The sequence below is a fragment of the Trichoderma ghanense genome (assembly GCF_004382785.1).
Source record: "Trichoderma ghanense strain CCMA-1212 chromosome Unknown scaffold_13, whole genome shotgun sequence".
NCBI lineage: Eukaryota > Fungi > Ascomycota > Sordariomycetes > Hypocreales > Hypocreaceae > Trichoderma > Trichoderma ghanense.
Window position 1 is genome coordinate 1 of NW_027395676.1, and position 13122 is coordinate 13122.

Here is a 13122-nt window from a genome sequence, read left to right on the forward strand (position 1 = left end):
TAATAATATAGTAATATATAGTAAGATTTTTACTAAGAGTAGTAGCAGAAAGTATTAGCAGCTAAAAGTAGTATTGTTAAGGGCGTTAGCAGCACCTTTGCTTAAGCCTATATAAACGTCTCTAGCAGGCACGAGGCTCGCAATAATTCAAGAAGAGTGACTGGCTGCTTATTCCCCACCACACCTCACGAGCAGACAAATTGTATCTACACTGGCATTTCGGCTGCTTCTCCGAAAGGGTTGCATATAAACCTCGGCTTGTTGTATCCGATCCGCTTGACTTGCCATCCAGGCAGCACTGGATCGCGACCCAGGTTTGGATCTCCGTGGGATTGCGATCAGTCCTGAATTCACCTACCTCTTGTAGTATCCGGCATCGCCACCTCAGGATCGCCTATCGCCCTTGTCGTTGACGGTGCGTCGGACCGCGGTTCAAGTGTCAATGAGCTGCATTAGCGCCTCCCATCAATGGCCACATCGCATAACCTTGTCTCGTATTGGGACCGGGGCTTGTATGGTTGAGGCAGCCCGGAGATAAACTCTTCGTCTCCACCGCGGCCGATGCATACCATCATCAGACATACATCCATACCTTACCGTAGCCGGCGTCCGAGCTCTGAATCCTGCCCACTGGTATATGCCCTTGGAAAAAATGCGCTTTGACTCGAGGCGTCCGGGAAGTGGCACAACGTCAAGAGAGAGCTTCCCCACACGTACTCGATTCGGTGACAGAATCACAACATCGGACGGATCAGCAAGCTTTTCTTTCCTCTTTGGGATGATGGAGGGCACCGCGTCTCCCGCTGCCTTCCACCGATACGCCGGGTTGTCTCTGCTCCGGTCAGCCGTGCTCAACACCACTTCCGTTCAATACCTGCCATATCGCGGAACTTGTAAAATATGTCCATCGCGGCATGAACCTGTATTTCACGGCATGTGCCAGTGCGGAGGCGAATTTCCTGTAATCGAAACCGAGGGGAGAGGGTTGAAGGAGGAACGCAATCAGAGGAAGAAGGAGGAAATACAGGGAGGGAGAGATGCATTATATGTAGACTCTACTCTCTGTCAAAACGTCGTAACTATTGGTATATATACAGAGGCATATATCCATCATCACGAAGTGGTTTTTGCCAGACAGACTCTGTAGTTGTGCCATTTCAATTAAGGCCAGAGAACTTTTCATCCTCTCTTCTCATCATAATGAACCACGGCGAAAGGTCAGATTTCCACGAAAGAAGCCACCACCAAACGACAGCACTATCTCACAGTTATTATTACTCCATGTTTAGCATGCCAGAAGACCCAAGGCACTATCCTGACGATCCTTACTCGCCGAGCTCGTCGGTACCTTCTGGCTATGTCAGCTCCAGGACCGGACACCCGGGTTCTGCCGCCTCTTACACGTACGGGCCCTCCGTAGTGCCGGACAGTAGTATGTCGTCACTGTCTCGGCCCTCTCACCATCACCATCATCTGCCAGACATGGGTCACTCATCCACTTCCATGCTTGGGGAGAGCGGCCAAGATCCGCATAACCTGGTTGGGAAAGAGGGGATGCCTTCACCTGCACGGCGACCCCAACGACCCAGGATCAAATTCACCCAGGAAGAGGATGAGCTACTCATTGAGCTCAAGGAGAAGAAGAACCTCACCTGGAAGCAGATTGCCGATTTCTTCCCTGGACGTAATCCGGGCACATTACAAGTCAGATACTGCACGAGGTTAAAGACGGAGGGCACATCGTGGACAAGAGAAATGGTACGCGATCCCTTCTCAAGATTCTCCTGTCAACATTCGTTATATCAGGGAAGATGGAGTTGACTGACTGGTCGATGCAGGACGAACGACTCTTGGACGCCCTGAAGAGCTATGAGGACGAGAAGTGGCGCATTGTTGCACAGCGGGTTGGAAGCGGCGCTACACCAATGGGATGCTGCAATCGCGTGTGGGAGCTGTTCAACGATGACCTCGACGATGCTTCGCAATTCCCTTTCACAAACGAGAGCTGAATCGGCATGCTTATTATATCGACCAGTAATAAAAGAACAATACCATCCTCAAATTACGTTAGCCAAGTAGATACAGTCCGTGACTCATGAGGCAGTACTGAGGTTAACGGAGCAGCTGTCCAGTACTCCAGCAACTGTGTCTATCTGTAACTATTGCCCCGTGCTGCTACTATTGCTTGATCCTTCCATCTCAGAAGTGCAGTACGTAGAGACTTGGTTTCACTGGGGATGCATGAACGTAACCTCTTTGTACCTCGGATGTGACATTCAAGGTAGCAGATGTCTGGCAAGTTCCGTCTCGTCCACAACAGTGCCCGACTCAACCATCGCAATCAAAGCCCGATGACAAGACACGTCCAGACCACAGGGCTGCTCACTGCTACTTTGCCCAAGGAACTCGGCCGTCTCGACGAGCCAGCCATTGAAGTCGTGGATTTCTGTGGACTTTCCTGCGCGAACATCTTGAAGCATTGAGCTGGTGTTGTCCTTCACCACGTGGCCGATGTCGTAGAGCATTGAGTGCAGCTCAGTAAATGAAAAACGCAAATGGAGCTCTTCTCTCATGGAATCCAGCGATTGAGCAGGTTTGGTGTCAGCTGAAGCCGTGAGAATCTCGGCGCAGCTGGGGTGGTTGATGAGAGTCTGCAAGATGGCGCTTGATTCATGTAGAAGGCGGGCAATAACCTTGGCTACAACTCCATCAGGATTCTCAAAGAGGGCGCCATTTTTACAGCGAAGAACGGCAGTGAGAGGGTTAATCGTAGAGTTCACGACGAGCTTTTGAAGCTGCGAGACCCAGAGTTCGGCTCTTGTCAAGGACCTTGCGTTAAGATAGGGAGCGGAAGCAATGGCTTCTGTCAAATAGGCTACGCTCGGTGCGAGAGGCCGAGCTGTGGTGTTCAGCAAGACAGGCCCAATGGCACTGTCTGCAGGCGAGGCATGAACGCTTTTGAATGGCCCCTCTGACAGAACGCCATGATTCGTAACACAAGCCAGAAAGTTGGGCGCGTCATTGTGAGGGTACCGCTTCGCCACGTATTCCTGTCCATAGGGCGGCCACAGCTTGGACATGCCGTTTTGAAGAAACGTCACGCTGCTGCTGCTGTCGAGATATCTTCGTAGCCTGTCAGCTTCAGGCATGGCTGCAGCAGCTTTAGTTGCGACGATGAGGTTGCGGATTTTGCTCGCTCGAGAGACTTCTCTCACGGGGCCATTGGTGGGTGCTTGCTCAGTCCACCACTCAATCTGGAACTCGTCTTTACCGCGATAAAGGCGCCCTAATCTGGAAATCTCGAGGCCTGGGCCATGGATCCATTGGGACAAGAGCTCTTGTCTATGTACAACGAGGGTAATTGGAGGCCGAGGCGTGTGCATGGACAGACAGCTGGCGTAGAGGCGACCCAGATTGCCAATCCCAAGGATGAATATTCGGTGATCCAGGTCGTGAGAACCAGACTGGTCCGCACTAGAAGTCTTATTGCTTTCGCTGCTACTCCTTAAATTGTCTGGGCTCCAGGCGTACAGTCTGGGGGCAGGGCTCGTATCGCTCATGAGCGACGTGAGCCATGCGGGCTGACGGGATTGTGTAGAATAAGCCGCCATGGGTTTGGCGAGTCTGTGAGGTTCCGGTGGATAAGGGCAGACGAAGCATGGGCTTTGCATGCGACGACCAGGCGCACGCGTCCACATTGACATATCGAAACCTCACTGGTGGAGAAAGAGGTTGGCTTGGAAGAAACTCAGGAGATTGTCTCGTGGCATGGAAAGATGTGATATGTGAGGGGCAGCTTCGGAATAAGACGCTACAGCATACAACTGTCTGCCTCGGTAGGTATAGAGGATGCCCTTGGTAAGAGGATGTGCGCACAACAGATGAGATGACTCTGGTCCAAGGCAGTGAGTCTCGCTGATCGTGGAGTTCCAGATTGAGTATCGCAAGCTCGGAGTTGAAAGCAATGCCAGGGTAGGTGAATGGCCCGCTCGGATACGCCATGATGGCGTTAGGGGATACATGCATAACACAAGGTATCGCATAGCTATAGAAAGTACTCGTTAACGTCTATATGTGGAAACACAGGCGAACCTGTCAGGACAGCCTGGGAGGACAGGTTGTTTGATATGAGCAAAGTTTGCTGCCTGTGTGTAGGGAGGGAGAGAGAACAGTAGCTATCTTCTAGGTAGCAGCCTGACTCAATTGTCCAGCATTCCAGAAATTCCATGTCTTCATTATTACTAAGGTAATTTAACTCAGTTCCGTGCCGTAGAATAACAGCTTTTTGCTTTGAGCCTTATGCAGTCCTGCGATATACTCCAACATCGTGTGAATAGACTCCCTACAAGAACGCGAGATAAAGTCCATTTGACTCCAAGGTCATTGTCAATCTCGATAAAGCTACCTTTGCAGTTAAGCATCAAATCTTCCATAGCGTATCACCGGAAATTCCGTACGAGATGTGAGATTTCTAGTTAGAGTGCTTGCATTATCACGTGACAGCGCGTCTGCCTAACATAGTAGGTATGCGGTGGATCTCTCAATTGTTGATGACCAATTCGCTTCTCGCTTCTTCGCCACTCACATGCGAACGCCATTGAATCATCGAAGTCAGCAATTGTTGATGAGAACTCTCTCTGCTCGCATGTCAATTTCTCCTCAACATTTCATCATTTCGGCTCTCGTCTACGAGCTCTGTCCCCTCACGCTACACTCAGCCAAGAACATGACACGATACTGAAGGGGTAATGAATGTCCTCGGCATGCTCAGACACCTGATCTCTACTCGTCAATAGGCTGCCTCGATCGCCGCCGTGCATTGATTCTTCTTGACGTCAGAAACTCTCGAGCGCAACAACAGAAAATACCACAAGCCAAATCCGGAGTTGACTCGCCTCAACATACTTTGATTCGGACGCATTCTTCCTCGCCCGAACTCTCGAACCTTGGAACACGCTACCTCTCACTATCACTCTGCCACTGCTGCGCTGAAGAATATCTGGTCGTACCGGGCAGCATGGACTCTGACGGGGATACGAGTTCAAACGTCGTCGGCGAAAACCGCACTGCCTTGCTCAGCGAAATGGTAGCCGCGGCTCAACATGATTCGACTTCCGAAACGAAGCGGGAGTCGCCACCGGCCATTGGGATGACTGAAGATGATGCATTGAGGAATCTGTCCGGGACCGTGCGAGATCAGGATGATTTGGAACGAGATATCACCATGCAGGCTAATGCGGCAATCATGGAGGCTGAGGACAAAAAAGACCGTGCCCGTATTGCCAAACTAGAGCTGGCTCGCGAGCGCTACAAGTCTCAGCTTGACAAGGAAAAACGAAAACTGGATAAAGTTGCTGGCAATCCACATCAGTCGCGAACCCTACAAAACGAGATCGCCAGACTCGAACAGGAGATCAACCAGGCTACTCTGGATATCGGTGATTTTGAACTGCGTATCCAGAAGAGGCACCAAGAGGATCCGCTGCAGAACATGACCAAGGCAAAATCTAAGAAGCTGCCTGGCGAAAGCAATCGCGACTATCTCATCAGAACCGGCAAGATCACTCCATTTGCGAAGTTAGGAGGAGCTCGTCCGGCCGGTATTGAAGGCCAACTTGCCGACACCATCTTGGATGCTGAGGAGGAAGCGACTGCGAATCAATTGGGCGACGATTCCATCGAGGGCCCTCTGTCGCATCAATTACTCCGTCGTCCTGGATTTTCAGAAGAGAACACACCGTCCCCGCCGAGTGAAAAAACTTCTGTCGAGGCCGAATTCTCACTTCGACCACGAAAGAAGAGAAAGGTTTCGCGGAGGGCGGAGCGCGAGCCCTCGGCTGATTTTGAGCCCGAGGCACGTTCAAGCCCAGAATCGACCGACTCCGTGGTCTGGCAGCAGACAACCGAAGACGATATCATTCGACAACAACGCCGCAAGGCAAAAGTTAAGAAACAGGCTGCTGAGCAAGGTTCCATCGATCTCAGCAAGATTGATGATGGCAACGAGGCTCACTATAAGCGGCGGCTCAAGGACTGGGTCGATCGAAGGAGTCGAGCAAGGCGATCCAAACGTCAAACCGATCCAGCCGCAAGCCCCGAGGAGAGCGACGAGAATGAAGAGGAGTGGTTCAAACATGCGCCAGGTGTTCCCGATCACCATTTCACCGACGATCTTAAGCTACCAGGCGACATATACCCATCTCTATTCGGGTACCAGAAGACAGGCGTGCAGTGGCTCGCGGAACTCTACAAACAGAGTGTTGGAGGAATCATCGGAGATGAGATGGGCCTTGGCAAAACGGTACAGCTCATTGCTTTTATCGCCGCTCTGCACTACAGCAAAAAACTCAAGAAGCCGGTTATTGTGGTCGCTCCCGCCACGCTCCTTCGCCAGTGGGTGAGCGAGTTTCATCGCTGGTGGCCACCGCTGCGCGTTTCCATCCTGCATTCTTCCGGCAGCGGGATGCTTAACCCTTCGGCTGAAGATGAGTATGATGTAGAACATTTCAGCCCGATGGCTACACGTTCAGACAAGGCGGCGAAAAGGATCGTCCGAGGAGTTGTTCAGAAAGGTCACGTCTTGGTCACCACATACACCGGACTGCAGACATATGCCGATGAGCTGTTGAACGTTGAGTGGGATTATGCGGTGCTTGACGAGGGCCACAAAATCCGAAATCCCAATGCAGAAATCACAGTCACCTGCAAAGAGCTCAACACGCCAAATCGTCTCATTCTGTCGGGAACTCCAATTCAAAATAACCTCACCGAGCTGTGGTCGCTCTTTGACTTTATCTATCCGATGCGCCTGGGGACTCTCGTCAACTTCAAGCAACAGTTTGAGATCCCCATTCGACAAGGCGGCTATGCAAATGCATCCAACTTGCAAGTCATGACTGCTGAAAAGTGCGCCGAGGCCTTGAAAGAGACCATCAGCGAATACTTGCTCCAGCGATTAAAAGTCGATGTTGCTGCCGACCTTCCGGAGAAGACGGAGCAGGTCCTCTTCTGCAAATTGACAGAAGGCCAACGCAACGCATATCAGACCTTCCTCCGCTCCGACGAAGTTTCTGCCATTCTCAATAAGACACGCCAATCGCTCTATGGAATTGACATACTACGCAAGATCTGCAACCACCCTGATCTCCTAGACAAGTCCCTCTCGCAAAAATCGGGCTACGAATTTGGCGACCCGAAGATGTCGGCAAAGCTTCAGCTGACCAAAGATCTTTTGCAAAAAGTCATGATTCCGAATGGACACAAGACACTGTTGTTTTCACAAGGCAAGCAAATGCTCAACATTATAGAAAAATGCATCAGGAACTGTGGCATTACCTATCTTCGCATGGATGGCGAAACACCAATTGATCAACGACAGCCCATGATCGACAAGTTCAACTCTGATCCCAGTATCCATGTCTTCATCATGACAACCAGGACCGGTGGGCTAGGCACGAATCTCACTGGCGCTGATCGTATCATCATCTTTGATCCGGACTGGAACCCGTCTACTGACTTGCAAGCGCGAGAGCGAGCATGGAGGCTCGGTCAGAACAAGCCGGTCAAGATTTACAGGCTTATGACGGAGGGCACCATTGAGGAAAAGATCTATCATCGCCAGATTTTCAAGCAGTTTATGACGAACAAGGTTCTCAAGGATCCAAAGCAGCGAAGCTCTTACGACCTCTCCGACCTGTATGACCTGTTTACTTTTGACGGAAACACAGACGCCGCTGCGTCAAGAAGCGAAGTGTTCAAGGGTGCAGAAGTCAAGTTGGGCGAAAACCAAGACAACACTGACGCAAAAGCCCTGGTTCCCATTGGAAATATGGGAGAAAGGAAACAGCAAGGCGAACTGAAGAGTCTGAATATGGTCGCTGCAATGGAGGATGTCGATGAAGATCCGTCTGCTCACGAAGAGAAGCGCATGCTAGAGGGCATTTTTGCGCGATCGGTGAATAGCGCCTACGACCACGAACAGATCGTTAATGGACCGCAGAAGGTGAAGGCCGACTTGGCTATTCTGCGTCAAGAGGCCAACAGAGTCGCCCGCGAGGCCGCCGCCCATCTCCGGCACTCGGGTGAGGAAGCCCGTCGAATCCCAATTGGAACGGTCACTTGGACGGGCGAAGTTGGCACGGCGGGTCGTCCTGGCGGCAACCGTCGTCGTGGCGGTCCGAGTTCGGCGGGGATTGTGGGCAATCTCGCGGGTCGTCAGGGACTGGATAGCGGTAGCAGCTCTCGGTCCGGCACACCCGCAACCGACAGAAATTTAAAGGCCAAGGACTTCATTCCCATGATCAAGACCTTCATCAGTCGCCACGGAGGGAAAGTCCCCAGCAAGATGTTGGTGGATCACTTTAACCCTTACTGCCCTGGGAAGAAGCAGACCGAGGAATTCAAGACTGCGCTGGAAACGGTTGCGGTCCTGAACAGGGTCAGCAGTACTGGCAGGGGCATGTGGTCGCTGAAGCCCCGGTTTCAATAAGCTCACCATTCTCACTGGAAGGGCGTTGTTGAGCCGCTGCCAAGGGTCGATGCTATTGTGTTTCAAATGCTTCAAATGATATGCAAGGCGTTGGGGGGGGATTTGAGAATTTAGGAATGAGGATACAAGGGGAAACAAGAAACAATATACCAGGTAGAACTAATCGCTGCACTCATCACTTGGTCCATTGTTCGTCCGCACTTGTACAAATGGAAAATTGGAAGCTGCACATTTCACGGAAGAGTAATTCTGACAGGGAGACAACTTTCCATAGCCTTCTTCGGGCGAATTCGTAACTGTCTACTGCATTGACATGGAGCCACATCCACCTCCTAATACAAGAAGGACGACGGAGCTCAGTGCAAAGCATGATAGAATTTGGAGACCAGGCTCTAAGGGCCGTTCTCCTCGTTTTTTCTCAACGCCGCACGAAAGAACCAGATAGCGAAACTCCTGCCTTGATTCCCTTCCAAAGTGATGCCAGACCGTGCAAATCCGTATTCCATTTCTTTTCTTGTTTTGTAGAAATAAAAATACGATATTTACAGACGACGACCACGGCGACCACCCTTTCTGCGAGTAGAGTCGGAGGGAGTAGGAGTAACGTCCTCAATGCGGCCAATCTTCATGCCGGCACGGGCCAGGGCACGGAGAGCAGACTGGGCACCGGGGCCAGGGGTCTTGGTACCGTTACCTGCAAAAGTTGACTTCCGTTAGCTATCGGGACTCGGAGCGGATTCGCGTTATCGAGAGCGCAAACATACCACCGGTGGCACGGATCTTGATGTGCAGGGCGTTGATGCCAAGCTCCTTGCAGCGGGCGGCGACGTCCTGAGCAGCCAACATGGCGGCGTAGGGAGAGGACTCGTCACGGTCGGCCTTGACCTTCATTCCTCCGGTGACACGGGTGATGGTTTCACGGCCGGACAGATCGGTGACGTGGACGAAGGTGTCGTTGAAGGAGGCGAAGATACGGGCAACGCCGAAGACGAGCTCGCCTAATGCGCCATTGTTAGTTCTGCATTCATTGTTGCCCTTGTCCATTCCCCTTGTCCATGTTTGCACAGTAAGGAAGCTCGAGTCGGGCGTTCTGAAGCTTCCAAATTTGAAATTGTCGCTGTCGCAGGATTCAACATACCATCGCGGGCAGAGGGGCCCAGGGAGATGTTCTCCTTAGGAGCGGCGACCTTCTTGGGAGGCATTTTGAAGTTTCGTTGACGTCTGGCTTTTCGTCACGGGGCTGTTGAGAACTGTCGAGTCACTAAGAAAAAGAGAGGTCGTGATCCGCTTGAGTGGTGGTTGCAGAGAGCGATTAGAGAGGCGGTGGGGTGCGGCAGAATAATTTCCACGCACAAAATTAGCGACCGGAAAATGAAGCAGAGTTTCACTGCAAGCCCTGCCCTAGCACCCAAATTTTTTTTCTCGAAAGTGGAGACGCTTGGAATATCCACCAACGAGAGTTTGGGTTGCCTAGGGATTTCTCTCCTTCGGATCTGGTCCCTTTCTTTTCTCTTTTTCTTCTCCAAGCACAGCTTCGACGATACCGACAGACACCGCCAACAGCCTCCGTCGCCACAATGTCTACGTATGTGCCTCCTCCCTGAACGCCTTGCGGTACGGGCCAGATGCCCGATCTCGATTTGTTTGCAGATTGTCGTGGTCCTCTCGCTGGGCAGTCGATGAAAACCTTTTCTCGATGAAGAGATCGATCTGCCAGCTCGATCCCTCCCGAGGCGTCTCCCTCAGTTCTTCAAAATCTTGGGCAATGGGTTTTGCGAGCTGAGAGACGGCGCCATGGGGTGTTGGAGATGAAGAATTGCATTGACTTTGCATCTTCTCTCTTAAATCAATTGTCGCACAAGGGCAGCTTGCCAAGGTCTGAAATGGCCTGATTGCAGTCGCCCGCGATTCACTCTGTCTTGGACGAGATTCGCTTCTTGTCTAGGGTGTTGTCGGATGAGCATTCAAAGGCCTCAATCGAGCACTGCTGAAAGATGCGTGCCGCTTGTGCCTGTCTCACCGATCAAATTCAGCTCGAGTCAGCCTGTTGAGAATGTCGCATTCCAGCTACAGTTCTTGCATCGGCGCTCTGTTCCATATGCATATATGGCGGACTACGTACTAATCTGAATGTTGAAAATAGCTCCGTCCCTACCAACGACAACATCTTGGTCCCCGAGACCCTGCTCAAGAAGCGCAAGAGCCAGGAGAAGGCTCGCGCCGAGCGTGCTGCTGTCGTTGAGAAGCGCAAGGCTGTACGTATCAATCCCTTTCCTCTCACGTCCTCATGATGCACAACATACCGTCAACTAGACACTTTGTGTCGATGTCGTTGATAGTTAACCTTCTTTCGGGTCTGATTTTTTTTTCTCCTTATGGAACACCTTTCAACATTGTTCACAAGTTGTTTGTGTGTCAATCGTTAACACGATGTTTAATAGGCCAACAAGGAGAAGCGTGGCGTCATCTTCAAGCGTGCCGAGAAGTACGTTCAGGAGTACCGCAACGCTGAGCGTGAGAAGATTCGTCTTCGCCGCGCCGCCAAGGCCAATGACTCTGCCTACATCCCGGCTGAGGCCAAGCTGATCTTCGTCGTCCGTATCAAGGGGTATGTGAAGTCAAGGCTCCGTCGTTCAAATGATGTTGACTAACGATCTACCCAGTATCAACAAGATGCCCCCCAAGCCCCGCAAGGTCCTTCAGCTGCTCCGTCTCCTCCAGATCAACAACGGTGTCTTCCTGAGGGTCACCAAGGCCATCACCGAGATGCTCAAGATTGTTGAGCCTTGGATTGCCTACGGTTACCCCAACCTGAAGTCCGTCAAGGAGCTCATCTACAAGCGTGGATACGGCAAGGTTGACAAGCAGCGCATTGCTCTGACTGACAACTCCATCATCGAGGCCAACCTCGGCAAGTACGGCATCATCTGCGTTGAGGATCTCGTCCACGAGATCTTCACCGTTGGCCCCAACTTCAAGCAGGCCGCCAACTTCCTCTGGCCCTTCAAGCTCAGCAACCCCACTGGTGGTTTCCGCACCCGCAAGTTCAAGCACTACATCGAGGGTGGTGACCTTGGCAACCGCGAGGACGCCATCAACGCCCTCATCCGCCAGATGAACTAAGTCAATCAAAAGAAAAAAAATGGGTCTACGGTTTTTGGTAGTGGGAACAGGGAAATATCATGCATGGTTGCTCGGCGTTGGTATCACGATTTGGCCTTTGTTAAATTGACTCTTCGATGAATGACACTCGAGTTTCCATGCCGCGTGATCCTCAATTAAACTCCTCTAAACATCTAGCTGTGATATGCCGTGATATGCCGTTGCCTTTTTTTTTTTTTTACTTCGTGTCTCGTCACATGGTCTTGTAAAGTAGTGGTATATCCCGCCCATATGCAGCATATTATGTGGGGATCTTCGATCAGGCTCTGTAACTGAGCGCGGTTTTGCAGATTCGACAAGTGTGAAAGAGGTCTACTACACCTTGATATCGAAACTTGTCCCGCACCCACAGCTGCTCGAAGCATATGGGTTGTCAACAATTTTGAATTGTGACCCAATCAATTCCTGTGTGAAATCCACCTTGCTGCCTGTTAAGAGCTCCAATGAGGGCTCGTCGAGTATGATCTTCGGGCTACTGGGTGGCGGAGCAGTAGGATCCGTATCGTCGGGAACGTATTGGAAGATGCTGTCATCCTCATTGAGAATGGACGACGTGTCGGCCCCTTCGCCCGTAGGCATCGTGATTAGGCTCATGAGATACTGGAAACCGTGGCAGCCTCCGCTCTCAACTCGAATTCGCAGAGCCAGATTAGGATTCTTGTCCTTCGCCATGATCTCGGAGAGTCGCTGTATGAGGAAGCTTGTTAGATGTTGTTGGAACGGATCATGGGGCCAATGCATGCAACTGATCATAGGTCGTACCTGAGCTGCCCGTGGAGTGATTTCCAACTTCATTTCCTTGCCCTCTTCGTCCTTGACAGGATTTCGGACGCATATTGTGGCGAGTCGCGCGGCAGAGGCTGTGAACGATCGGCTAGGTGACTTCCGACCTATCGGTAGGGCGGATTCTTTCGAAACTTGCGTTATTAATAAGCGCCGTACAAACCGAGGATTTTGCAGTCGTGAAGCCTGAGACGCTCCGCGCGGTATGAGGAATTCTAGAGGTGTTTGTTGCGCATGAGATGCAGCCACTGAATATCGCCGTTTAGCAAGCTGAATGAAAGAGGTCGCCGCAGAGGCGCCGTCTGCACAGCGTCTGGATAGCATTGTAGGCTGTCGAACCAAATCCTTCCGTAACTCCTGTCCGATGGCAAAGAGTCCAAGGTTGACCTCCGCCGAAGAGGTCGAAGGGATATCCGTCTAATTCCGCAGTTTATGTCAGCCAGATCAATCACAACGAACGTCCCCGGCAAAAGTCCGGCCATACTCGCAGAAAGGCATGCCAGTGGCCAGATGGCCTTACCTCAGCAGAGCGTTGGAAAACACATTCGCTAAGCCCCAAGGCCATCGCCCCACCTCCCACCAAATTTCGTCGAATTTTCGACTTTCGACTTTTGAACCAACCCCGCGCACCTCGAAAGAGAGTCCTCGACACCCTTGGCCTGGCTCTCGATCCTTGCAGCAGTATCGAA

General features: G+C 51.6%; 6 protein-coding genes across 6 annotated transcripts; 3 read left to right on the top strand and 3 right to left on the bottom strand.

The window, feature by feature from the left end:
• Nucleotides 1-1200: 1200 nt before the first annotated feature.
• CCMA1212_008640 (uncharacterized protein) lies at nucleotides 1201-2009 on the top strand (the record flags this gene model as incomplete). The annotated part of the gene is made up of 2 exons (XM_073705760.1): nucleotides 1201-1758; nucleotides 1839-2009. The coding sequence occupies 2 exons, from the start codon at nucleotides 1201-1203 to the stop codon at nucleotides 2007-2009; spliced, it is 729 nt and encodes a 242-aa protein (XP_073555741.1).
• A 267-nt stretch (nucleotides 2010-2276) lies between these two features.
• On the bottom strand, nucleotides 2277-3704 carry CCMA1212_008641 (uncharacterized protein; the record flags this gene model as incomplete). The annotated part of the gene is made up of 1 exon (XM_073705761.1): nucleotides 2277-3704. One exon carries the CDS (start codon nucleotides 3702-3704, stop codon nucleotides 2277-2279), a length of 1428 nt encoding a protein of 475 aa, XP_073555742.1.
• A 1313-nt stretch (nucleotides 3705-5017) lies between these two features.
• On the top strand, nucleotides 5018-8488 carry CCMA1212_008642 (DNA repair and recombination protein RAD26; the record flags this gene model as incomplete). The annotated part of the gene is made up of 1 exon (XM_073705762.1): nucleotides 5018-8488. One exon carries the CDS (start codon nucleotides 5018-5020, stop codon nucleotides 8486-8488), a length of 3471 nt encoding a protein of 1156 aa, XP_073555739.1.
• Nucleotides 8489-9030: 542 nt separating this feature from the next.
• On the bottom strand, nucleotides 9031-9709 carry CCMA1212_008643 (uncharacterized protein; the record flags this gene model as incomplete). The annotated part of the gene is made up of 3 exons (XM_073705763.1): nucleotides 9627-9709; nucleotides 9253-9486; nucleotides 9031-9182 (listed from the first exon to the last, which is right to left on the bottom strand). The coding sequence occupies exons 1-3, from the start codon at nucleotides 9688-9690 to the stop codon at nucleotides 9031-9033; spliced, it is 450 nt and encodes a 149-aa protein (XP_073555740.1). The 5' UTR covers nucleotides 9691-9709.
• A 356-nt stretch (nucleotides 9710-10065) lies between these two features.
• On the top strand, nucleotides 10066-11611 carry CCMA1212_008644 (uncharacterized protein; the record flags this gene model as incomplete). Its single annotated transcript, XM_073705764.1, has 4 exons — nucleotides 10066-10073; nucleotides 10632-10743; nucleotides 10930-11096; nucleotides 11152-11611. 4 exons carry the CDS (start codon nucleotides 10066-10068, stop codon nucleotides 11609-11611), a joined length of 747 nt encoding a protein of 248 aa, XP_073555737.1.
• A 354-nt stretch (nucleotides 11612-11965) lies between these two features.
• On the bottom strand, nucleotides 11966-12757 carry CCMA1212_008645 (Iron-sulfur cluster assembly; the record flags this gene model as incomplete). The annotated part of the gene is made up of 1 exon (XM_073705765.1): nucleotides 11966-12757. The coding sequence occupies one exon, from the start codon at nucleotides 12755-12757 to the stop codon at nucleotides 11966-11968; it is 792 nt and encodes a 263-aa protein (XP_073555738.1).
• Between the last annotated feature and the right edge of the window lie 365 nt (nucleotides 12758-13122).